The sequence below is a fragment of the Trypanosoma cruzi genome, genomic scaffold (assembly GCF_000209065.1).
Source record: "Trypanosoma cruzi strain CL Brener 1047053516685 genomic scaffold, whole genome shotgun sequence".
Taxonomy (NCBI): domain Eukaryota; phylum Euglenozoa; class Kinetoplastea; order Trypanosomatida; family Trypanosomatidae; genus Trypanosoma; species Trypanosoma cruzi.
Window position 1 is genome coordinate 46140 of NW_001849393.1, and position 22033 is coordinate 68172.

Consider the following 22033-nt stretch of genomic DNA (forward strand, 5'->3'; position numbering starts at 1 on the left):
TTCTCGCTCTCCTTTAAACAGAATTTTCTCATGCCTTTTCCCGCGGAATAAACACGTCGGGGTCGTGAAAAACGGTCGGGTTAAGCACATTTACGCCACCTTCCTTTTCCAACTTACGGCGCACCTTTTCCACCGCCTCCAGTATTGGGGGATGACCAAAGGACTCGTCGTACTCTTTCAGCCACCGACGAAACTTTTCCTCGTTTCGGAGTGTCGCCATCGTCTCACGAAAAACCCATGTGCTTTGCTTGTGGCGTGTGACGCACTCGCGCAAGTCAATCATACGACTTCGGCAGTCGTAGAGTACGTCTAACTCTTGACTTTCACGTACACATGTCATCAGCCGCTGCCAAAAACGCTGACAGTTATTTTCATTGAGGTAATTGGCCGAAATATTTGTAATATCCGACGAGAAGGTGTCGTCAGGCACCTCGCGAGCCCCAAACATTGACATTTTACCTCCACACTACTCCCTCCGTATCCCCTGAGAAACAAAACAAACAAAAAAGAAGAAATATACATATATATACCAAAAACTGAAATGCGCACAGGCACAGGCACACACACACACAAAAAAAAAAAAAGAGGGAACATTCCAATAATAAACAAATAAATAGAGGAGAAACAAACAAAAAAAAAATTTTTTTATATAAAAAGAAACGGAACGACAGACTCTGAAACAAACAAAAAAGGAGATGTAAACTGGCACACATCCTCAAATAAACAAAAAAAAAACAAAAAAAAAAAAAAAAAAGTAAAAATATCAACAGGCGAGTTGAAATCGATAGAGCATCATAACAACAGCTGCTGGGAAAAAAAAAAAAGAAAAAAAAAAACAAACATCAGCGCCCGTCATCACGCTCAGACATGGCAGTTGTTGGCGTTTCTTTTTTTTTTTTTGTTTGTTTGTTTGTTTTTTTAGCTGCACAGTACCAGTTAAACAGCCTCGTCATTCCACGAGCACAATAATAATACTAAAGAAAAAAAAAAAGAAAGGAAAAAAAAAGTATTTTTGAATAAGGAGTATAAAACCAAATATATAAATATATATATATATATTTTTTTTTTTTCTACTCAGGGTTGATGTTCATACCAAATTTTCATTTTCCACCGTTTTCTTTTTTTTTTTTTTTTTCCTTCTCTTTCTTGCGGCTTTATGAGTCTTTCAAAATCTTCCGCCCTGCCGACCACGGATAATTGCCTCATATCGCTCCAGGTTCCGGCGATTTCCACGGCCTGGTTGGGAACGGGATCCCACTAATCGACGTAACTCATGTTGCACAAATCTATCGCTACCAAACACGCCGACACGGCGTTGACTTTCCTCTGAATTCCCCTGTGGGGGTGCCAACAGTGGCGGTGGCAGTGGCGGCGACTGATGCGGCAGTGAGTGTGAAAAGTATCTTCTAGAGACAACAGGCCTGTAGCGTGCCTGACGCCTGGCAATGTTGCCATCCAATGCATCACCACTGCTGCCATTGCTGTTGCTGCTGCTGTTGTTGCTGTTGGGGTTGCCTAGCCGCACACGGCGCACCTCCTCTGCGCGCTGCCGTCGCAAAACCCGCACTAAGTTTCTCGCACTACCCGCCACCGCTGTCGGCTGCGGCGGTTGTTGATTAGAGGAGGAATGTCGGATCATTGTCTCGTCACGGGGTCTTTGCGTCTCCTCTGGTGGACGAGAGATACTACTCGGCATGAATGTAGTAATGCCGTGCTCGCCGCCATCAGCAGAGATACGCTGGAAGAAGGGAAATGACGCATTCACCGGGTTTCTCCCAGAAGCCGAACTGGCAGCAACAGCTCCTTCCCTCGTGGTAGGCGCTGGCAAAGATGGTTCACAGGCAGCGGCTAAAGATCTTCGCTCTTCGTTTGTGGACAGGCAATTCGGTCGTTGCGGGTCTCGGTTGACAAGTCCCACAGCCCGTATTTCACCTAAACGCGACGCGTTAACCGATGATGCCGTCCTTATCTCCTCAGCAATGAGATGCTCATGGAAACCCCCACCTGTTCGCTGTGGCACATCCGGTGGCGGCACCGGCTCAAATTCAGCTAAACCAGAATCTAATACGTTTTCAACAGAAAAAAAATCATTCCCACCACTGCCCTCCAGAAGTGTCTCTCTATCAGTTGTACTACCACGTGAGACAAGTGAAGATGTCCTAAACGATTGAACCAATGGCGGTGGAATTCCCAAATGATGCTGCGGCTGCTCTTGTTGTGGTTCTTGTTGTTGCGTCCTAAATACTTCCTGGGGATTTGGCGAATGGTCGCTATGGGCCTCCCCATTAACATCCCCAACGACCTCTCTTGTTGGCGGACAACTTCGTGCTAAATTTTCCCCTCCCGCGGCGGTGCTAATGCTCTGAAACTTTTTATCTTCTTCTTCCTCTTCATTCTCGCCCGCACTTCTCCACCATACCGGGGCAACCACATCCTTGTACTGTTGATCGACATCCTGCAAAACAAAGCGGCAGTTTGGACATGTTCTTGTGAGTTCAAGCCACTGCTTCAGACACCGCACGTCAAACATGTGGCCACACGGAAGGCGGTACACCTCGCAGCCGGTGGAAAAAGACTCCTGGCAGATCGAGCAGACCCCCTGCTCCTCCGACTCAAGTCGGGCCACAATTCCACAATTTAATTTCATGCGCTGAAGACGCCCAACCGCTTCCTTTTCAAGTGGAGCGGCCATGCGACGTCGCTGCTCACCGAATAGCACCTGCAGCGCCAGCGCCTGAAGAAGCAACGGCCCCATATCCGCCAAGAAAGGCAAAGAGGCATCCGGCACCGCAGGGCTGTCTCCTTGTCGCGGCACGACCCTCGCAATACCGGGCTGATCAGGCATGACTTGTCCAAGTAAAAGCGTCACTTGATCTCCGCCATCTGCCCCTTCGCGCTGGAGCTGAAGTACAAGGGGCTGACCAGACTGTTCACGCCGCAACATGTGATCCCGCACAACCTGCAGTAAAAGGACGTACTCCTCTAGTTCAGCATCGCCATTGTTCCCTATCATTCCCTTAAAAACAAAAAAAAAAAAAAATCCTCTTTGGGTGTTAATTGCCTTCTCCCTGCAAATTCCTGTGGGATCTATCCACACAGCAGAAAAGCGCACACCGACGCGCCTCACAATATCCGCACACAGACACACACACACACCTCCAATAATAATAATAATAATAATAATAAAACGCACGCCAATGTATGTATCGACTACTTTATATATCTAAATATATAATATTCTTCAGGCTACTGCGAACAGCACCCCTGCAGCAATGCCAGAAGCACTTCTTTTGTGAAACCAAACTTCGGACAGGCCCACGCAACAACAACAAAAAAAAAAAAAGAGAAAAAAAAAAAAAAGAAAAATTTGTATTGACGGTACACATACACAAAATGTAAGCATTACGAAACCCAAACACGCATCAAACCATCAGTTTTTTTGTTTGAGGGATAAAATGTAATGATATCTCTCTATATATATATATATATATGTGGCAATTACAAAAAAAAAAAAGGAGGAGAAAAAAAAAAGGGATAAAAATCGCCCAGCACCTCCCCCACTTGCCCATCCTATCCTTGGCATTTTTTGTGTTACACGCTCGTTTCCTCCCCCCCATTTTAACGGCAAAAAACAAAAACAAAAGAAACAAAAAAACAAAAAAAAATGGTTGGAAACAAGCAGAAAAAAAGAAAAAAATAAATAAATAAAATCTCTCAGCGTCAAAAAGAAAAAGAAGAAGAAAAAACACATTCTCCATTACACGCACCGCAAGGAAGTGAAGGAGGGAAAACTGTGTGAAGCTCATCCTTCCCATTTTACACACAGACACACACACAAAAAAAAAATATTTCATTCTTTTTTTCTCCTTCTCTTGATCCTTTCTTTTCCTTTCCTTTCCTTTCCTTGGGCCTTGCCGGCAATATACACATATATATATATATATATATATATATCACTTCTCAGGTCACAGAAACAAGGGAAAAAAAGGAAATCTTAGTGTAGACACACAATGTAATGTGCACGTGCGTGAATGTGTTTAATCTCCTCTCATTTCTGTGAATACGAAGGTCATATTTGCAGATGCACCTCCTTTAAAAAGGCTCCACCTCACCCTACTCATCTTTTTTTCTTTCTTTTCTTTTCTTTTCTTTTCTGTCTTTCATTCTTTTTTTTTTTTTTTTTTTTGCGTGTGTGTGTGTGTGTGTGTGTGTGTGCTTACACCCTCTCTTAGCATATATTTAATATAAAATATTGGTAAAAAAGAAAAAAAAAAAAAAGGAGAAGCGGCTCACTCACGTGTGTGTGTGACCACAAAACAAAAAAGGGGAGGGGAAAAAAAGGAACAGAAGACCGTTCATCATGCATCCTTCCCCCTCCCACACACCGTCCTGCCTTTCTTTTTTCTTTCTTTTTTTTCGTTCTTTTTTCCTTCCTTTTCTTCTTGATTCGCTTCAATTTGGTTTGGCTTTGGTGGTGGTTGTGGCGTGTGTATTTCTTTCTTCCCCTGAATTGTCAGGTGGCGTTCCATGGGCCTCCGCCGCATGCGTGTGAGAATACAACTGCTAGCACGCGTACTCAAACACACACACATACACACACAAGCGCGCGCATCTTCTCTAGGAAGAGAACCACGATTTATAGCGGCCCTTCAGCTCCTGCATCTGGGGGTCCGTCAGCTCCAGTGGCTTCTCCTCCTTGGAGAATTCCGCAATAAGACTCTTTTGCTTTTCCGTGAGAGATTTGGGCAGCAGTACGGCAAAGTGGATAAAGAAGTCACCCGTTTTGTTTTGATTTGGCCGGTGAACGCCACGGCCTCGCAGTACAAGTTTGTCACCTTGCTGCGTCCCAACAGGCACCTTCGTCTCCACTTCCCCCGTCAGCGTTGGTACCCGCACCGTGCCCCCCAGCACCGCTGTCGCCAGCGATATGGGCGTAATGACATGAATGTCGCAACCTTCGCGGTGAAATACCGGATGCTCGTCCACCGTAATTTCAACATACAAGTTACCTGGTGGTCCGTTACGCACTCCGGCCTCACCTTTCCCCGAAACCTTGAGGCGCTCCTTGTTGTCTACGCCCTTGGGCACAGGCAAGGTCTGCACACTGCGGTCCTTCACAATACCCTTTCCACTACAATGCGTACAAGACGAGCGTCCCGTCTCACCTGTCCCACCGCAGTGGGTGCAATCTTGCTGCATGTGGAAAAAGCCTGTGCTCATCACCTTCTTCCCGCGTCCACCGCAATGCACGCACTTGGCCTTGGAGCCGGAGTCCTGAAACCCGCTTCCTGTGCACGAGCCACAACGCCGAAACGTGTTGTACGATATCTCCTTGCTGCACCCGTTGACCGCCTCCAGAAAAGACAAGCGAAGTTTAAAGTGAATGTCCGCCCCAGGCTCCGGTCCCTGCGGTTTGCGAGTTTTGTCCTTACCCGCTCCACTCATCTTTTGGAAAATTTCCTCAAAGTCGTTAAATGAAAAGCCATGCCCTCCAGCAGCCGATGAAAAAGGATTGGCACCACCAAAGGGATTAGCACCCGCAAAAGGATTCTCACCGCCAGCCTGCGCAAACGGATTGAAACCGGGACCTGATCCAAATTTATCCGCCGCACCCGAGTTGCCGGTCATATCGTACATACTACGCTTCTGCGGGTCTGAGAGCACGTCAAACGCCTGCTTCACATCCGCAAAGTCCTCTGCTGCACGAGGATTGGGGTTCACGTCCGGATGAAGCTGTTTGGCCTTCTTCTTGTAGGCCGACTTAATATCCTCCTGCGAGGCATTACGCGCGACACCAAGAACGGAGTATAAATCCTTCTTGACATTCGTGGAGGAAAAACGCCTCGAAACCCCAAACCCTGTCAAACCTGCCGCAGCTGCAATACAAGGAGTGAAGGCCGTAAGGTCGCTACGGACTAGAAAGCGGAGATTCCCACAACTAACACCGCCATGCAAAGACGCCGGATACACAGCACGCCTTACCCAACGCTGCATTCGAGCACGGTGTTGTCGCATTGTCGATACCCCTCCTAATCCCTTCTAAGAGAACAACTGATTCCACTACTTCAGACGAATTTGTGCCTTGACCTACACCACCCAATGAAGAAATACATATCAAAATTGAAATCAAAAAAGGAAGCAAAATTGCTGGCTGCCGTAGGGGAATTAGTTCACCCCACCAAGAAATTACCAACAAACGGCAAAATGAGCCCAAGCAAAAATCAACGTCGCAAAAATAAAAATAAAAAAAAAAGATGCTTAAAAGCTGAAACAGAAAAGCATCAAATATGAAAAAAAAGGTGGTTTTGTTCACGCCAGCAAATTGTACTGGGTGATCTTGCCCTTGGGGACAATGAGCTTGACGTGCGTGCCACGCTGCTGCAGCTTGCCGGCGTCGCGCAGCTCCTCGTACTTGGAGCGGAGAATGTCGGTGAAGCCCCAGTACTTGGACATGACGATGATCTGACGTCCGGGAAACTTCATCTTGGCACGGCGGAGAGACTCCAGCGCCTGCGGAATGTAGGCCTCCCTCGTGCGCATCGACAGGAGAATCTGGCCAATGCGAACACGAGCGCAGGTGCCATTCGGCTTACCGTACGAGTGACGCATGCCCGTCTGCAGACGATCGGCACCAGCGCAGGAAAGCATCTTGTTGATACGGAGCACGTGGAACGGGTGGGCACGGATGCGCATGTGGAACACCTCCTTGTTGGCACGCTTCACCATGTACTTGTTGGCCTGAATACGGGCAGCCTCCAGCGCCTCCGAGGAAATCTGCTCCAGTTCGCGGGAAACCACGTGGATGCACACGGGGAACTCGTCCACCGTGGCACGGCGCTTGCCAATGTCAAAGTTGCGGATCTTCGGGTCAGGCACACCACGGCAGAAACGCGACTTTGGGAACGGCTTGTTCTTGCAGAAGCGGTAGCAGCGTGAGGGGCGGCGGGCCATGATAAAACTCTGTGGACAAACCACCTGCAGAGATTGTGTGTGGATAGGCGGAAGAATAAAAAAAGGGAAGTGGCAGCAGCAGCCAATAAAAATAATAACAAGAATAAGAGTAATAATGAGCAGCATAAAAAAGAACGATGGTTGAAGCAGTGCCAATAATAATAATAATAATACAAGGGGGGTGGAAAGATTCATCGGGGAAAAACAAAAGCCCAAAGGAGAAATAAACTATCAAACAACAAGGAAAGAACAAAAATCACGTGTAGCATATATCCTCACTTCTACAGCGGCACCTCACCGAGCTGAAGCATAACTCGCTTCACATCTCCGTAGACTTCCTCTCGACTGCGATTAGCGTCTATTGTATGGAGGCGGTTCTCAGCCTTGTACCGCTCTACCACGGGCATACAAAGCTCCACATTGGTGCGGAAGCGACGCCGAAGAACCTCAATATCATCGTCATCCCGTCCAGAGCCCTCTTTGGCGCGGTGCAGTACCCGTGCCTCCATCGTTTCCTCATGGCAATCAAAGTAGAATATGCCTTTCGCAGGAGCTATTCCTTCTTCAAACATGAGTGCCTGATCCATCTTACGGGGGAATCCGTCAATGACATACCCGCGAGGGTTGGGGTGTTCTGCAATGGCGTTTGAGAGCAATTCCACTGTTATCTCGGAGGGCACAATATTCCCCATACGAATTATCTCCGTAATTTTTTTCTCCACATCGCTCTTATTGCTCTTGCTTGCCTCACGGAGAAGGTCTCCGGCGCTGAAGTGGGTGAACCCAAACTCCTTCACAAGATAATCGCATGCCGTGCCTTTGCCGGAGCCGGGACCGCCAAGGAAAAAAAAGACCTTTGGCCTTGACGACTCGCCCATTTAAAAAATAAATAAATAAATAAAAATGAAAAAAAATCACCAGGCGATTCTCCTCTCGCTCAAAGTGCAGTGAGCTCAATCTAAATGCCGAGCATGCAGCAAAGGAAGAAAAAAAGAAAAAAGAAAAAAAAAGAAATGGTGTACACCGGAATGCGCAACGCCACTGTGGCAAAATGTAAAGAAATAATTAAGTTGTATTGGGCCCCCCCGAAAAAAAAAAAAAAAAAAAAAAACTCAAGCCCACTTCGAAAATTCATGCACATGAAACAAAAGAGCAAATCTCCACCAACGGAAGGCTCCTTATCACCAGTAATAGTTTCCAACGTCTCTGCAAGGAAACAGAAACTCCACAACAATCCGAAAGCTCATATTCCGCTAAACAAAGCGGCTTCACTGTTTTTACGTGCAATCGCTCCAGCTGCGTGCATCGGGCGTCCACGTGCATCCACAAGCTCCCCTCGTCTATTTCGACGCACATAGTCACCCGGAAGGCGATATCTCGAATCGATGCGTCTGTCAATGATTGCCTCCTGCGCTGTCGGGCCAATGCCATGGCGGAGAGCATGTTGGCGATCCCACTCACGGCCTTTGGGTGCCACGCGAACCAACTCATCGCTGCTTACTTTTGCTTCGGTTGGAAGCTCCCCCTTCCGCGGCCGCACAAAAATAATGGTGCTGTCCGCGTTCTCTGCATCTCCTAAAAACCGGTTTGTCATCGTGTTGCTACCATCAGTGATAAGTTTATCTTCGTGGTTTGGTCTTAACCAGCGGCAAATTGGAGAATAAAGATGACCGGAGTCAAAAACGCCTCTGACACCCTCTTCGAAGGCATCCAGTGAAATTCTAGAAGCAACCAAGGCCTCTTGTAATCGGCGCCCACCTTTTTCTTTTCTCTTCCTTCCTTCAATACCTGCTGGAGTAAACCAGCTGTAGTTGTAATCCTCCTCTCTGGTATCACATCGCATCAAAGATGGCTCGCGTCCAGTAACAATTTTATAATATTCAAGAAGTCGAGGGCGTGTAAGGGCGTGACGAGGTGGAAGTGGAATGCGCCTCGACGGTGCTGCGGCAGTGCAGGACGTCACAGGCTCATACTCTACAATGGCACCCTTTTCATTGGCGGATAAGAGACGCTGACGTCTTCGTATGGTGGCAGCGTGTCTTCGCAAGGCAACGCGTCGCAGATCCACGGAAGTGTTCATTGGAGCAAAAACAATGCGCCACAATGTCCACCTTCAACTTCCCCTCAGAGCACCACACGCACCGAAAGTGTTAAGAGGATGGACCGTGTTGACAGCAGCAAAGAAACCTCAAGAATTCAAAGGGCAAAACACACCCACAAAAACAACAACAAGAACGGACAAACAAACAAATAGTGTAAATTCCTTCAAGAGCAATATTTTTGCTTTTGTTTTTGTCGCTTTTTTTTTTTTTTTTCGTTCTTTTTCTTTGGGTAGCACGGAGAAATATACAGTGGGATGCAGGCAGAGAGTAGTTCTCACAGTCCTTCTTTCCCTAAACGAGATGAGGTGAAATACTTTGATAATAGTGATTATGTACAACACAAACATTGGCCCCGTCACGCCGCCCCGCCTCATCTCTTAAAAAATGGGATTGCGTCGACACGACAGGCGGAAGCGGTGGTTTCACAAACGGCTCGCACAAGGCACAGTGTGGAAGGCCACATGAAACACCGGGCACACCGACAGTGTACAGCATTCCCTCCTGTGGGGTTAAAAAAGACATCTTCGTCTCTTCTCCACCGTCAAATGAAGAGGGATACGTTGGACCTGACGCCTGAGTGGACTTCTCTTGTTTTTTTCCTTCCGAATGCCGAGGAGAGGAACCCACAGATTTACCAGCTGTTTTACTGCTTGTCGCTGCCGCCGTCACCAAAGGAATAGGGGGTGGCGTCACCACAGGGAGAGATCCCACTGCAGGGACGCCCCACTCCGCGTCCTTCTTGGCTTTCGCTTCTGTCGTTTCAACAGGCATTGACTCGAGTAACTTTTCTGTCCTGAAAATTGCCCTCTCGTCGCCCTTCCTTTCACCGAAATTAGCTGCGGTTGTGGATGTGGTCGCAGCAGACGCGGGAACAGAAGGCATTTTCACTGCTTGAATTCCCTCGAACATCGTGTTGGTCGGCCCCAAAAAAGCTGCCTTTGGCATTCCGGTCTCCGCCAGCTGCCGGTTCCAGCAACCCCCAACGGTGTTTCCCTCCTTCGAATTCTCCTCTCTCAATTCTTGCGGTGGCATGGGACAAATGCCCATGGAGGCACCACAGAGAAAACAATAGTTGCTGCCCTCCTCATTCTCGCCAATTTCCCGCTCGTGACGGACTGGACAGTCGGCTGGCAAGTAATCCACCTGGGCCCCGTGGCGCAGTTTGACCCCACATTGCGGACAGTACACAAAACCATTGCCCACCATTTCTTGGTGATCGTCAGCTGAGCAACAAAAAGAATCCGCAACACGTCCATAATTAATGTGTGGTGATGACGCAAATGAAAGCAGTGGAATATCGGCAGAATTAAACTTCTCTGGGGCTCGAAGAGCAGATGCAATATTTTCCGTCAATAATGAAGGAACAGTCACTTCAACCGCCCCCAATGACGCCCGTCCTGCATCAGGGACGGCTCTAACTGATGCAGGACGGGCGTCAGCTGGCAAAGCAGAAGTCGACAGCGGAGGCACTACCACTGTTGTGGGCAAAAGACGTGCATAATCGGCGCTTAAGGAAGGGTAGCTTGTGTTGGCACTGTTACTCTTGTTCTTTGATGGTGATCTAAAATAGGCATCATCGGCCTTCTTTCTTTTTACCCCCAAGAAGGCGCGCTGTGCGGCTGGTGGCAGAACATTCTTTCCATGCAACTTTGGTTTGCGTAGGGTGAAGTTGCGACATGGCCCTAGTGAAGCCGAAGAACGGCATTTCATTCCTCCAGCAGGTACATCCTCCTTCTCCCCATCGGTATTCCCATCATAACTGCCGTCAAAAGGCGTGCTGTGAAGGATGTACGCCTTCGTGCCAAGCGCGGTGGTGTAGGCCTTCAGACGTTCCTCCCTGCCCGGTGGCATATTTGCTCGCCTTCTTTCCTTCCTCTTTGTTTTCGCCGTCTGACTCGGTCTTCTCTTTCAGCCGGGGACAGAAGGCGGAGATCTCGCTCCCACCCCACAGCCGTTCCCTTGTCTATAGTAGGCACGTGTGAGAGAGCAATCCATCCGAGAAAAAAAAAAAAAAAAAAAAAAAAGAAACAATAAGGAATGCAAAGAGTTCACCTTTCTTCCTTACGTGTGTGTGTGTGTGTGTGCAGCTGCCCGCCACGTAATATCAAAGTCCGTCCACAGCCTTCCCAACTCATCTTCGCAGGTGGCGTGACACTCCCCGTCCCCGTGAAGCATCACTGAACAGTACAGATACAGACATATGGGAATGAGATATCCTATCCATGGGATGATACAAATATAAATATGGAAAACTGCATAAATGGTACCTCCCCTCTCCCTTTAAAAAAAAAAAAAAAAAAAAAAGGAGAAAGTCCCGTTACTCGTGACTCGTTTATCCTTACTGCCCCTTGCCGCTTCTTTTTTTGCTGCCAGTTCCTGCAGCACCGCCACGCCCCTGCAGAAAGGGCCACACAGATCCAGAGAGAATCTCTACCCTGGTTGTTGTCGTAAATTTATGTTCACTTTCACGAACGAGTCTCGTCGCGGCCCGAAGAGATGTACCATTCACAACAATATGACGAATCAAACATGACGAGCCCCCGCCACAAATACAACTGCTCCACGCAAGCGGAGATGATGCCGGGGTCCGTTTGGCCCTCCTCAGACTCCAATAGTCCATTTCCACGAGGAGCAAGGCCACTGTATCCATATGAGCAATGATGCATTGTTCTAGCACCTTGGACTCACAGACATCCAGCAGAATCATTTCATCAGGCGACCCTTGATAAGGCTCAAGAAGCTCTTGGCGTTGGGCGCTGCGACTACGGACTAGGGGACGCAGTAGCAAATAGCCCATACCGTGGAATGGCATCTCCAGTATGATATATAATTCATCCACAGGATCGTGAATCCCGTTCGATGGGAAATGACGGCACCAAACAATGTCACTGACACCCATACCGTGACGGTAGTCTCCTTTATAACTCTGCCAACGGCCTACAGGAATTCGTGTATCGAGCACAACCGCATCTCCATAGGGCACAAGATTCCCATCGCATACAACTTGCCGCTCAAGTCGGGCATCATACTCTTCGCCGTAGGTCCATGCCAGCAGTTGTTGCCCTTCCTCTATATCCGTTGTTGCGATAAAAAACGGAATCGTAACAAAATGGCTGTGTTCTTCCAAAAATACGCGACGTCCAGCAAGGGGACGGTAACGCCGCTTCTTGGCGCCCATCACTTCAACACCCTGTTTTGCATGGGAAATTACATTTGACTTTTTGGGCTTCCGTCCCGGTGCGCCTCTCGGATTCCTCCTTCTTCTAAAGGCAGGGTTGCGGCGCCGTTCAAGCTCTGCCGCCAATGAAGAAAACTCACTCGTCACGGAGAGCATCACAGAGCACAGCTCCACATTCCCAAACTTGCTAATATTGTAGCGGTGATTGGCGTATCGCATAAGTCCCTGGCCAAAACACATTCCGTGCCGACCCAGGCCAAGCGCATAAGTCGCGTCATGAATTGGTATTTCATTCAACATATCATCATCCTCGTCGTCAATGCTTCCGCTATTGATGTTATCGGTATTCATGTTGTCACGGCAGGTGGTGGTCGTTGTGGAGCTATTGGTGATGTCGGAGGAAGCGGGGGCGACAGTAGCAGCAGGATTATTGGTAGTGGTGGTGCCGTTCTTCACTGCGGCAACCGCCCGCTTCTCCTCCAAGACTTTTGTCGCAACGGCAGGCCCCGCATACAAAAAACACGTGGCGTACGGCACGGGATGCGCGGCGAAAAGGCCTTTCTCGCCATTCCCTATTTCTCTTGCCTCGGCAAGCTCGAGTAGCGTAAATGGGAAGCCTGCCACTGGCTCCGTTCCCGCGTGTCCTGATCCCACGCCATGAAAGAAGGCCAAACCCTCTGGCCACATGTCAAACCGTTTCTGTCCTCGTGTCACACTAGATGTCTCCGCATTTCCTTCATTAAAGCGGGAACCAAAAAGTTGCTCGTACCACGTCGCCTCATCCAGACAACGATGGTACGAACGAAGGCAAAGCCGCACAGATTCACCCTCTTCGATGGGGGTGGTAGCAACTACTGCTATGAGCGTCGCTGGCGGAAACTTTTTCCCCTTTATTTCCGGTTCCGCCTTCACCCCAACTGGTTCCTCAGTGTCGACAGCAGTGCAACAGGAGTCAGCCGTTGTAGCCAGCGAAGGTAGACCATAGTGGATAGCGATACAGCGAGCATTTGGCCAATGCCGTGGGTCATCAAAATGAATGTTTCCCTCGTCACACCAACGAAGCCTAGCCTTCTGTACAAGCTTGACAAAGACGGCGTCCCCCTCTACTGCCAGAACGGAGTGCCGAAGAAAATGTCTCATGGCGTGAACCATGTCGCCATTTCTTGTTTGGCCCTTCTTCTGTATTCCAAGACCAATCATACACATCTGAGCCGCCTGGCGAATACATTTAAGCCGTTGTTCTGCCCCATAGCCAAAATACGCTTGAAGGAAATAATCGTAGCGCTGCTGATGAAATGCAATAAGCGACATAGTCCACCGAGAATCCTTTGCTGGGGTATTTTCTGGTGGGGCCACAGTTCCGCAAGTGCCATTATTATTATCATTATTATTATTCGCGTCACCATCATGCTTGCTGTTGTTGTGACCGTTGCTGATTGTCTCACACATGAGCGGTTCATCCGCCGCCCCCGCAAGCGGCTTCAGAGAGAAGAATGATTCAACAACATTGGGCTTATCTTCGTTCTTGACAATTGGACATGCCTCAACGCGCATTCCTTCCCCATCCAACCCCTCGCTTGACACCCTTTTGTTGTTGTTGTTGTTGTTTTTAATGCAACATGCATGTGAAAAAAAAAAAAAGAAAAGAAGAAGAAAGAAAAAAAAAAGAGTTAAGCAAACGCAAAAACACACTTTTTTGTTTCTTAAAAGGCTCATGCCGCGAAGCACACAGGCAGCATTTAATCAACCAAACAAACCAAAAGAAAAAAAAAAAAGGGATAAAAAAAAAAAAAAGAAAACATTTAAGGATTTATATAACAATGGTAGAACATATTCCGTCAGTTGTTCTATGCAGCAGGCACCACCACGCCGCCTATATGTGATTCAACTTCACCACCCATACATTTTTTATGGCCGCACTAAGCTGGGGCCAAATTAAAATGGTCAATAGTAAAAGAAGAAAAAGACGTGTTGACGGAGTGAGGAACCCGACCGATTCTTCTTTTACTCCTCATCGAGGAACTTCGATGTTTTGATGCTGACGGTAGCGTCGTTATTCAATGCAAGACGATTAAGGCCACGACCAGCACGCGCAGCACGATCCAAATTTACATCTGCGCCGTCGGATTGTAGTTGTTCGAGTTCTCTCTTAACACGATATCGTCTTACATCCTCCTTTCCGTACCGTTCCGGGTCAAGCCCCTTCTCCCGGAAGAAAGGCACCAAGTACTGCTCTAGGTATGACTCATAGGACTCCCCATCCTCTCTTTTCCGCAAGCGGTAACTCAGACGACGCAGGCATTCTGCCATTTCGTGACAACGCCGCGCAACATCGCTGGCGCCTTCTTCTAATCTTTGCCGCTTCTCCACCGGTGCGCCATCGGCGTCATCATTTTCGCCACCCGTTTCATCCGTATCTTCGCTTTCGGATTCCTCCTCCTCCTCCTCCTCCTCTTCTTCTTCTTCTTCTTCTTCCTCGTCACCTTCGCTACTGTCGTCATCCTCATCGTCGTCGTCTTCGTCGCCATCATCATTGTCATTGTCTTGACAGTTGCCATTAGCGTCAGACTCCTTCTTATCGTTACTCCTTTTTCTGTAGAGTGAGTCAATGAGGCTGGCGATAAATTCCGCGCGATTTGTGAGGTACTCCGCCGGGAAGGTAGAAAAGTACTTCGCTTTCAGGAACTGCATCACAACTTCCGCCGTCAGCCGCTTCTCCTTTGGCACGCGCTCAAACATCGTCTTGACAAGCTCTGTTAGTTTGGCATCCTTCTCATCGGTGGTGGATGCAGCCATGCCACTTCGTTTTTTTGTTTTTGTTTTGTTTGTTTGTTTGTTTTTTCACAACACCCGCCTGTCCTCTATCTTGGTGTTTACGTGTGCCTCGCGGCGCGGATATCCTCACGGTATGACTGAAACCCCAAAAAAAAAAAAAAAAAAAAGACTCAAATAGAAGAAACAGGCGCATGTTCAAATCAGCACATGCCGATAAACAGAAAAAAAAAAAAAAAATCCTTTTAAAAGCAAGTAAGGAGAATGAGGTGACAGTGAGGAGCAGAAAACAACAACAACAAAAAAAAAAAAAAAAAAAACCATCCACAAACAGCAAAAAATCAACGAACAACTTGTTAGTTTCTCTTTTCACTCTTGCATCAGTCTTCCCCGTGGACGATTGGTGCTTTTTCCCCCGTTTTCTATTAAAAGTGGCAAAAATCACGACGGCAAAAAAAAAAAAAAAAAACGCATACGCAGGAAGGGAAATAAATAAATAAATAACCAGAGAGTAGGTAGTGCGCGCATGACATATATACATATATACATATATATATATGTCAACTTACCGTGAGAATAGCAGCGGTGACGGCTATTCGCGCTCGGTTTCACCCTTCTCTTCGCTTCCCCTCCTTTTCTTTTAAATCGCCGTCCTCCCGGTTCTTCCCTTCCATACTTGCCCCTCCCGCGTCACCGAGATTCAGCGTTTATTTCCGGTTTTTTTTTTTTTTTTTTTCATTCTTGGCGTCTTTTTCTCGTAGTTAATTCCTACTTTGGGGGGCCAGAGCTCTTGGGATAAGATTCCAGGAAAAGCAGATCAGGGACGTCTGTTTCGGACGAATGAGCAAGGGAGGAATGAAATGTCCGCGACCGCGGCGAGTCATTACCCCCGTTACGTTCAAAAGGCAATAATGGTGACGCCAGCGACGTGTTTTGTGTGTTACCGCCATTACTCTCTCCCTGAAGTCCACGCAGACGTCGTAAGAGCGTGTCGACAAGAAGATCCTTTCGCGTGATGATACCCACGACAGCGTCACCGTCCACAACAACCATGTGTCGCAGCCCCATCATGCGGAAGGTGTGATACGCCATCTGCAGGTTGAAGAACGGTGGGATCACCCATGGGCTGCGGTTAACAATGAGCGAAAAGTCAAGGACTGGCGGCAGGCGTCGCACATCCACAAAAAACGGATTGGGGGTATCGCCACTGCTGTTATGGCTGTTATTCTCGTTGGCGTGGATTTGATCGTCCTCGGCAATTCCATCCTTGCTGTTATTCTTCGTCCACATCTCCGACCACCTAGCGCCCCCAAAGACAAAGAAGAGGGACGTCTTGTGAGTCAGCCACTCGGTCCACGTCATCTTGTTGACAGCGAGCACACTGGGCGCAAGCTCAGCATTAGAGCCATGACTGCACACACCGGAATGATCACTCGTCTGGTTGGGAATCTGCAGTGCAGGGAGTGTCAGATAAATCTGAACATCTTCACGTGTGACAAGACCGACAAACTTGTGTCGCACACGTCTCTCCTCTTCTTCCCTGAATTTCGCCCTTTTGCCACGCGTTTCAGCCTCCCTAAAACTATCCTCGTCTGTTTTTTCCTCTCGCACTTCCTCTACCACTGGAAAGGCATGATGCGTCGTGTTTCGCAGTGCATTCAATACGACAGGTGTCTTTTCCCGCAGTCGAAGCGTCAAAACATTCGATGCCATCACGTCTGCAGCCGTCAGCTGCTCAAACCCCGGACGCAGCAGGTGCGCCTGAAGATACGGCACGGAGTCCAGGCGCAGCATATATTGGTAAAGGGGTTCACTAATAAGGTCGGCCACAGTCTTGGACATAATAATAGCGACCATGACAGGAAGCAGATAGTGCAACTCAGAAGAAAGTTCCACCATAATAACGCAAATAGACATTGTCATGCGGGATGTACCAGAGAAAAAGGCGCCGGCGCCAATCAGCGCAAAGACACCAGGATCCAACCAGGCCTGGGAAGCCCTATAACTGCGCTCAGAGTCGTTCCCACTTACGGCCATAAACCATATTAACTGCCCATACAGCCTCCCAAAGGCGGCGCCAATGACAAGGCTCGGCACTACCAATCCACCAGACACTGCCATCCCGCTCGACAAACATGCAAATACGGTGTATATTATGAGAAAAAGCAGAATATATGCAGCAGGAAATTCCCCTATTGTTTGTCGTGAAAGAAGATGCCGAATAATGTCTTTTCCGTTCCCCATTGTGAGTGTTGCGAGTGGCGCGTACTCGTCGGCCTTTGCGCATGTCGCCGTAAAAAGCCGCGTTCGGTTTTCCGTACCCCAGAAAAACGTCCCGTTCTTACTATTCATTTCGTACATCGGGCGACAGTCCGGCACGAGTGCCAACATATAAGAGAGCGTGCCGTACAAAAGTACAATGATAAGGGGCTCGAGAAACCGACAGAACACAAAAGGACGTAGACGTCGGCGTCGGTACTTCAAAAGCATGAGATTTACTTTTGTGAAGACGGCGGCAAACGCCCCACAAAAAATACCAAGAAAAAACGACGGCACAATCGATAACAAGTTGAGCGGAATCGTCAAATTCACCTCAAAGAGAACAGAAACAGCATTTGAGACCCACCCAAGCAAACGCTGGTCCTCCAGTACGGAGCGAATCATACTAATCGTCGTGAAGCAAATCATTGTGGCAAGAAAAATCTGCCCACTTGCACTGTGATCCCAAAAGCTCGAAACCTCCTCCATTACAAAAAGCAAACCACCAATCGGCGCCCCAAATGCGGCGCTCACACCACATGCGGCTCCTGCAGTGATAAAATCTCTTCGGTCCTTATTGTTACGGAACGCCTGAAAAAGCTTTGTTTGAAATCCTAATGTGCGGCTACGGCCCTGCGTCACCCCCGCCCCCGTGATGGCGCCAAGGTGAATCAATGGCGCCTCAAGTCCTACCGGTAGCCCTCCAGCCACCGCACACATACAAGATATGCTCTTCGCAACAAACGTACGAAAATTCATTGCATGGGGCACATGCACGCCGTTCAGGTAGGCTATAACATCCGGTATGCCACCGCCCGCCGCAGCTGGCTCAAAAAACACAACAACGGCTGTTGCCACCACGACAAGCGCCACCGATACAGCAATGGAGAAAACGTAACCAATAATGCGACCAATCACGGAGTGCTCTGTGATAAGTTTGTAAAGCTGAGCAGCACGGTAATCATCTACGATTTCCACAGTATACGAGATGATCGTTGCCAATATACCAACAGAAATGGCAATAAGAACGTGAAGGATCCATCGCAGTGCCTCATTGCGCTCGTCGGCATCGTACTTCTTGACCATACTCAGTACATTTACACTAGCCCCATCAATGTTGTTGTGTGATGCATCGCTATTATCCACCACCAGCTCCTCCACGGCCGGTGAAACCGTATTATTAATCGTTGTATTTGTGGTTGTGGTAGATGTTCCATCCATTGCAAAAGCGGCCCTTGTGCGCATGGCATAATGTTTACGGAGATGCTTCATGTACATGGATGGGTATGGTTTGTAGTAGTCAAAGGATTCAAAACTTGCTTGTTTTTCCATCTCTTCCGTAGTCATATCCTCTGAATTCTGCGTAAATGGATTTGCGATACGCCAAAACTCGTCCAGCAACTTGCGTAGCATTATGTTAAATGACGTGTGGAGCTCCAATGTATGTAGCTATTTATAAGTCGGGAAGTTAAGCAATATTTGACGTTTTTGCTTGTATTACAAGAGAGAGAGAGAAAGAAAGAGAGAGAAAAAAGTGGTAAATCAAGAATACATGCATGCAGAAATATCCGTATCCATCCCCAATGCAATGTGACGCCGGCAATCACTCATCAAACTGGCAAAGAAACAGGCGAAATTCCCGCGCTCTTCTTAATTGTCGTTCCATCAAAAGTTGGGCAACAAAAAACATTTGTCACTGTCATTTTCCTCAGAATCATCGCCGGCTCTTGCGGCCCACGTACTTTTCCACCGCCCCCTTTCCGCCTTTTCGTTCAAGCCTTTCAAACGTGTCGGCGAGTATCTCACGCTTGAGATGCGCCCGCTTTGGGATGAATGGCCGCTGCTTCTTCCCCTCCTTCACTGCTAACGCCTCTCGTTTAATGATTTCTTTTCGCAGGGTGTCGCGACTTGATTGCACATGGCGGCCTTTAGTTCGCGACACGTGCAACTGCGACTCGCGCTGCAGCTGCTGAAGTTCTCTCTGCACGTCCTGCAGCGGCAAAAGTTTCATCGCGGACAACTCATCGAGGTGGTCCTCCCCGAACACCTCCCGCTCAGTTTCTGAAAGATCGTACTCCTCCAAGTCCGCACCGCTTGCCTCAAGCTCGCCGCGCCGGGCAATGCACTTCAGGCGGCGTATGCGATTTCTGCGATGTGTCTCTTCCTCCTCCTGCTGCTCTCGCAAGAACTTGTAATGGACTTCAAACTGCTTCTGGTCAACGGTGCCGTAGAGGTCGCTAAAACGCGGGTCAACCGCTCTCTGGCGGCGCACCGCCGGAAGGGCGCTGCGATGTTTCGGTCGTACCCGTGCGCTACGCTCCGGTGGGGGGCCGTCGGATGTGTCGTCATCCATCCTCCGGTGTTGTTCCTGCGGCCGCTGCTGCCCCGCACAAGAGACAAAAAACAAAAGAAAGAGAGAAAGAGAGCAAAAAGCGGCGCCCCTAACTTTAATTTGGGGCCTTTTAAAAGTCTCCTGCCTCAGCTAAAAAAAAAAAAAAAAATGGAAAAGAAAAAAGGGGAGGTAAAGGTGTTGGACGCGGCAAAAACACCCTTTTCCCCTCGAGGGCAACAGGCAAATCGCACAAGAGACAAAAGCCTCACAACAGTATCGACATCCCCGCAATATATCACAGAAAAATATATGTGGTAACTTAAACAGCCACACACACACACACACACACACCACGTCGGGCGCTATTTTCAAAGAACACCGCCCCATTCTAATAAATTCGCGGGGTCGCCGCCCAATAATAAAAAATAAAAAAAAATCAACCAACAACAAAGAGTAAAGCCATACTCCACACATAAGTACACATTTGGCTGCGCTCAAAGAAACAGCCGTCTCTCGGCAGTAGGAGTGGCAAGCATCTGCAAACGGCAACACATCTGTACCCGAAACATGAGAATCTGATTTCATGCAATTCCTCCAGCACACCAGCAAATACTGATACCATTGAGGATACCGGATGTGGAGGAAGCAGCTGAGGTAATACGCCCGCCCCACACACACACACATCTCGTACCCCGTCCAAAAAAAAGGTAAAAAATAGGGGATTACTACTTCTACTAGTAGCGCAAGAAGAAATCAGAAGTAAAAAAAATAATAATTTACACTTGGGTTTCCCCACCCATTCCCTTCCTAAGCAACCATTGTTCATCGCTTCGTAATTCCACATATTTACTTATTTCTGTTTGGACAAGTAATCATTGCCCGGCTGTCATAGACGGCAAGATCTACCATTCTAAAGTGCGTTAGGGCCTTCGTTAATGCCCGGTGGCTTATAGCCCGAATTGGCAGCAGAAGAGAAAGCCACAGCAGCGTTGCTAATGTTATCTTTGGCACCTGGTCTGGATACTGGGAAAAAAATAACCTGATCCATACCCCCCATAGCCTCCCGTCGCGCAGCTTCCTCCTCGCGAACCACCTCTGGGTCCACGTACTTTGGCAAATCAACAAAAAGATTCACAAAAAGCATGATGACACCAAGAGCAACCGCCACGCCTGCCGCCACATAGTTCAGGATACCGCCTCCAAACGCGAGGGTTCCCAAAAATATGTAAAAAAAAGACCGGCCAGTGTACGTGGTCAGAAAGTACAGGTACTTTATCCAATTATATATGAGTCCTCGCAGGCAATTTATTTGGCGAAGCTCCGCAGTAAGGGTGAAGAAGCACAATACTACAAGATATATATTCAAAAAAATTGCTGAAATGCCAACGGTAAGTGTCATAAGACTAATTATGGAACTAGCAATCACCAGCCCCATTGAAATGCACGATAGTGTCAAGAAAACACGTGGCCAATTCCTGCCCGCTGCGGTTGGACCCTGCTCTGGTGCAGAAATCTGCTGTTGGTAGTGAGAATCATGTGTGGCAAAGTTCAGAGTACCTTTTGTCAGATCAAACTTAGCAGCCATTGTAAACTATTTATGCGTATATATCTATTTATAATGCCTCCCTTAACAAATTTTTTCTTGAATTGACCTCGATCGACTTCTCCAGCCACAGACTCACAGACTTCCAAGCGGAAAAAAATAAAAAAATAAAAAATATTTGGACCTGCGAACATATACATATATATATATATATATAGAGAGAGAGAGAGAGAGAAAGAAAGGAAGCAATCATAATAATCGGATGGCAAAGGCGATGAATGGTGTCAAAGACTTATACTGTATATCATTTCCTGCCCACCGCGGGGCATGCTTCCGTTGTTTCAGCTAGCACCACGGAAGATTGCATTCATCTCAGCAAGGTGAGATTCGGTCACGTACGGCAACACATTGTAAAGGGCGAGAAAGTTTGACTTTGAGATTGTGAGTAAAAAGCTGCGTTGCGTGGCGCTCAAACCGTACGCCGCCCTGCGCAAAGAAGACGGTGTTGCCCGGTCCAACACCTCGGCATATCGGTTGTCCTCAAGCAGCACACGCATCGCGCGGTGCAGGTCCTCCAATGACATTTTTTGCTTCAGCTGCTCCACATCGCTTGGTGTCACACGCGCAATGTCATTTGCCGTGACGCGGTGAAGCCGATCTTCCAGAGAAAGTGACGATCCGTTTGCCTCGGGCATCGTCGATGACGACAAAGACGACGACGCAGACCCCCACAACCACGCTCGCATTACTTCTTACCACTGTATCGCTCTTGTTGTTGCACGAGTGGAAAAAAAAAAAAAAAAAAAAAAAACAAGGAAAAATAAATAAATAAATAAAAGGGTCCCAACAAAATCCAACGGAGGAAGCGTTCAAATTTCCCCCCCCCCCCCAACCCC

At 48.1% G+C, this 22033-nt stretch overlaps 13 protein-coding genes across 13 annotated transcripts, besides 46 other annotated features; all 13 read right to left on the bottom strand.

Annotated features, from left to right (window-relative positions):
* Nucleotides 1–22033: a sequence feature (heterozygous, Esmeraldo-like haplotype).
* Nucleotides 29–454, bottom strand: Tc00.1047053510243.10 (hypothetical protein, conserved; the record flags this gene model as incomplete). Its single annotated transcript, XM_805420.1, has 1 exon — nt 29–454. The coding sequence occupies one exon, from the start codon at nt 452–454 to the stop codon at nt 29–31; it is 426 nt and encodes a 141-aa protein (XP_810513.1).
* Nucleotides 631–656: a sequence feature (AT_rich).
* Nucleotides 718–761: a microsatellite.
* Nucleotides 813–840: a microsatellite.
* Nucleotides 884–920: a microsatellite.
* Nucleotides 977–1006: a microsatellite.
* Nucleotides 1036–1059: a microsatellite.
* Nucleotides 1114–1148: a sequence feature (T-rich).
* Nucleotides 1166–3013, bottom strand: Tc00.1047053510243.20 (hypothetical protein, conserved; the record flags this gene model as incomplete). Its single annotated transcript, XM_805421.1, has 1 exon — nt 1166–3013. The coding sequence occupies one exon, from the start codon at nt 3011–3013 to the stop codon at nt 1166–1168; it is 1848 nt and encodes a 615-aa protein (XP_810514.1).
* Nucleotides 1470–1508: a microsatellite.
* Nucleotides 3161–3186: a microsatellite.
* Nucleotides 3331–3366: a microsatellite.
* Nucleotides 3627–3665: a microsatellite.
* Nucleotides 3683–3711: a sequence feature (AT_rich).
* Nucleotides 3877–3906: a microsatellite.
* Nucleotides 3921–3954: a microsatellite.
* Nucleotides 4123–4185: a sequence feature (T-rich).
* Nucleotides 4186–4215: a microsatellite.
* Nucleotides 4234–4278: a sequence feature (AT_rich).
* Nucleotides 4394–4444: a sequence feature (CT-rich).
* On the bottom strand, nt 4618–6015 carry Tc00.1047053510243.30 (chaperone DnaJ protein, putative; the record flags this gene model as incomplete). Its single annotated transcript, XM_805422.1, has 1 exon — nt 4618–6015. One exon carries the CDS (start codon nt 6013–6015, stop codon nt 4618–4620), a length of 1398 nt encoding a protein of 465 aa, XP_810515.1.
* Nucleotides 6232–6253: a sequence feature (AT_rich).
* On the bottom strand, nt 6310–6951 carry Tc00.1047053510243.40 (60S ribosomal protein L10, putative; the record flags this gene model as incomplete). Its single annotated transcript, XM_805423.1, has 1 exon — nt 6310–6951. One exon carries the CDS (start codon nt 6949–6951, stop codon nt 6310–6312), a length of 642 nt encoding a protein of 213 aa, XP_810516.1.
* Nucleotides 7036–7124: a microsatellite.
* Tc00.1047053510243.50 (adenylate kinase, putative) lies at nt 7233–7829 on the bottom strand (the record flags this gene model as incomplete). The annotated part of the gene is made up of 1 exon (XM_805424.1): nt 7233–7829. One exon carries the CDS (start codon nt 7827–7829, stop codon nt 7233–7235), a length of 597 nt encoding a protein of 198 aa, XP_810517.1.
* Nucleotides 7828–7866: a sequence feature (AT_rich).
* Nucleotides 7930–7965: a sequence feature (A-rich).
* Nucleotides 8040–8062: a microsatellite.
* Tc00.1047053510243.54 (hypothetical protein, conserved) lies at nt 8195–9031 on the bottom strand (the record flags this gene model as incomplete). The annotated part of the gene is made up of 1 exon (XM_805432.1): nt 8195–9031. The coding sequence occupies one exon, from the start codon at nt 9029–9031 to the stop codon at nt 8195–8197; it is 837 nt and encodes a 278-aa protein (XP_810525.1).
* Nucleotides 9229–9280: a sequence feature (T-rich).
* Nucleotides 9345–10904, bottom strand: Tc00.1047053510243.60 (uncharacterized protein; the record flags this gene model as incomplete). Its single annotated transcript, XM_805425.1, has 1 exon — nt 9345–10904. One exon carries the CDS (start codon nt 10902–10904, stop codon nt 9345–9347), a length of 1560 nt encoding a protein of 519 aa, XP_810518.1.
* Nucleotides 11054–11081: a microsatellite.
* Nucleotides 11336–11357: a microsatellite.
* Tc00.1047053510243.70 (hypothetical protein, conserved) lies at nt 11392–13947 on the bottom strand (the record flags this gene model as incomplete). Its single annotated transcript, XM_805426.1, has 1 exon — nt 11392–13947. The coding sequence occupies one exon, from the start codon at nt 13945–13947 to the stop codon at nt 11392–11394; it is 2556 nt and encodes an 851-aa protein (XP_810519.1).
* Nucleotides 13603–13626: a microsatellite.
* Nucleotides 13820–13839: a microsatellite.
* Nucleotides 13860–13898: a microsatellite.
* Nucleotides 13990–14030: a microsatellite.
* Nucleotides 14236–15027, bottom strand: Tc00.1047053510243.80 (hypothetical protein, conserved; the record flags this gene model as incomplete). The annotated part of the gene is made up of 1 exon (XM_805427.1): nt 14236–15027. One exon carries the CDS (start codon nt 15025–15027, stop codon nt 14236–14238), a length of 792 nt encoding a protein of 263 aa, XP_810520.1.
* Nucleotides 14663–14709: a microsatellite.
* Nucleotides 14725–14775: a microsatellite.
* Nucleotides 15033–15070: a microsatellite.
* Nucleotides 15154–15173: a microsatellite.
* Nucleotides 15304–15323: a microsatellite.
* Nucleotides 15535–15562: a microsatellite.
* Nucleotides 15772–18675, bottom strand: Tc00.1047053510243.100 (chloride channel protein, putative; the record flags this gene model as incomplete). Its single annotated transcript, XM_805428.1, has 1 exon — nt 15772–18675. One exon carries the CDS (start codon nt 18673–18675, stop codon nt 15772–15774), a length of 2904 nt encoding a protein of 967 aa, XP_810521.1.
* Nucleotides 18765–18791: a microsatellite.
* On the bottom strand, nt 18977–19615 carry Tc00.1047053510243.110 (hypothetical protein, conserved; the record flags this gene model as incomplete). The annotated part of the gene is made up of 1 exon (XM_805429.1): nt 18977–19615. One exon carries the CDS (start codon nt 19613–19615, stop codon nt 18977–18979), a length of 639 nt encoding a protein of 212 aa, XP_810522.1.
* Nucleotides 19654–19694: a sequence feature (GA-rich).
* Nucleotides 19747–19777: a microsatellite.
* Nucleotides 19923–19945: a microsatellite.
* Nucleotides 20009–20031: a sequence feature (AT_rich).
* Tc00.1047053510243.119 (hypothetical protein, conserved) lies at nt 20505–21179 on the bottom strand (the record flags this gene model as incomplete). Its single annotated transcript, XM_805430.1, has 1 exon — nt 20505–21179. The coding sequence occupies one exon, from the start codon at nt 21177–21179 to the stop codon at nt 20505–20507; it is 675 nt and encodes a 224-aa protein (XP_810523.1).
* Nucleotides 21291–21317: a sequence feature (AT_rich).
* Nucleotides 21330–21354: a microsatellite.
* Nucleotides 21355–21379: a microsatellite.
* Nucleotides 21479–21883, bottom strand: Tc00.1047053510243.128 (hypothetical protein, conserved; the record flags this gene model as incomplete). Its single annotated transcript, XM_805431.1, has 1 exon — nt 21479–21883. The coding sequence occupies one exon, from the start codon at nt 21881–21883 to the stop codon at nt 21479–21481; it is 405 nt and encodes a 134-aa protein (XP_810524.1).
* Nucleotides 21925–21975: a microsatellite.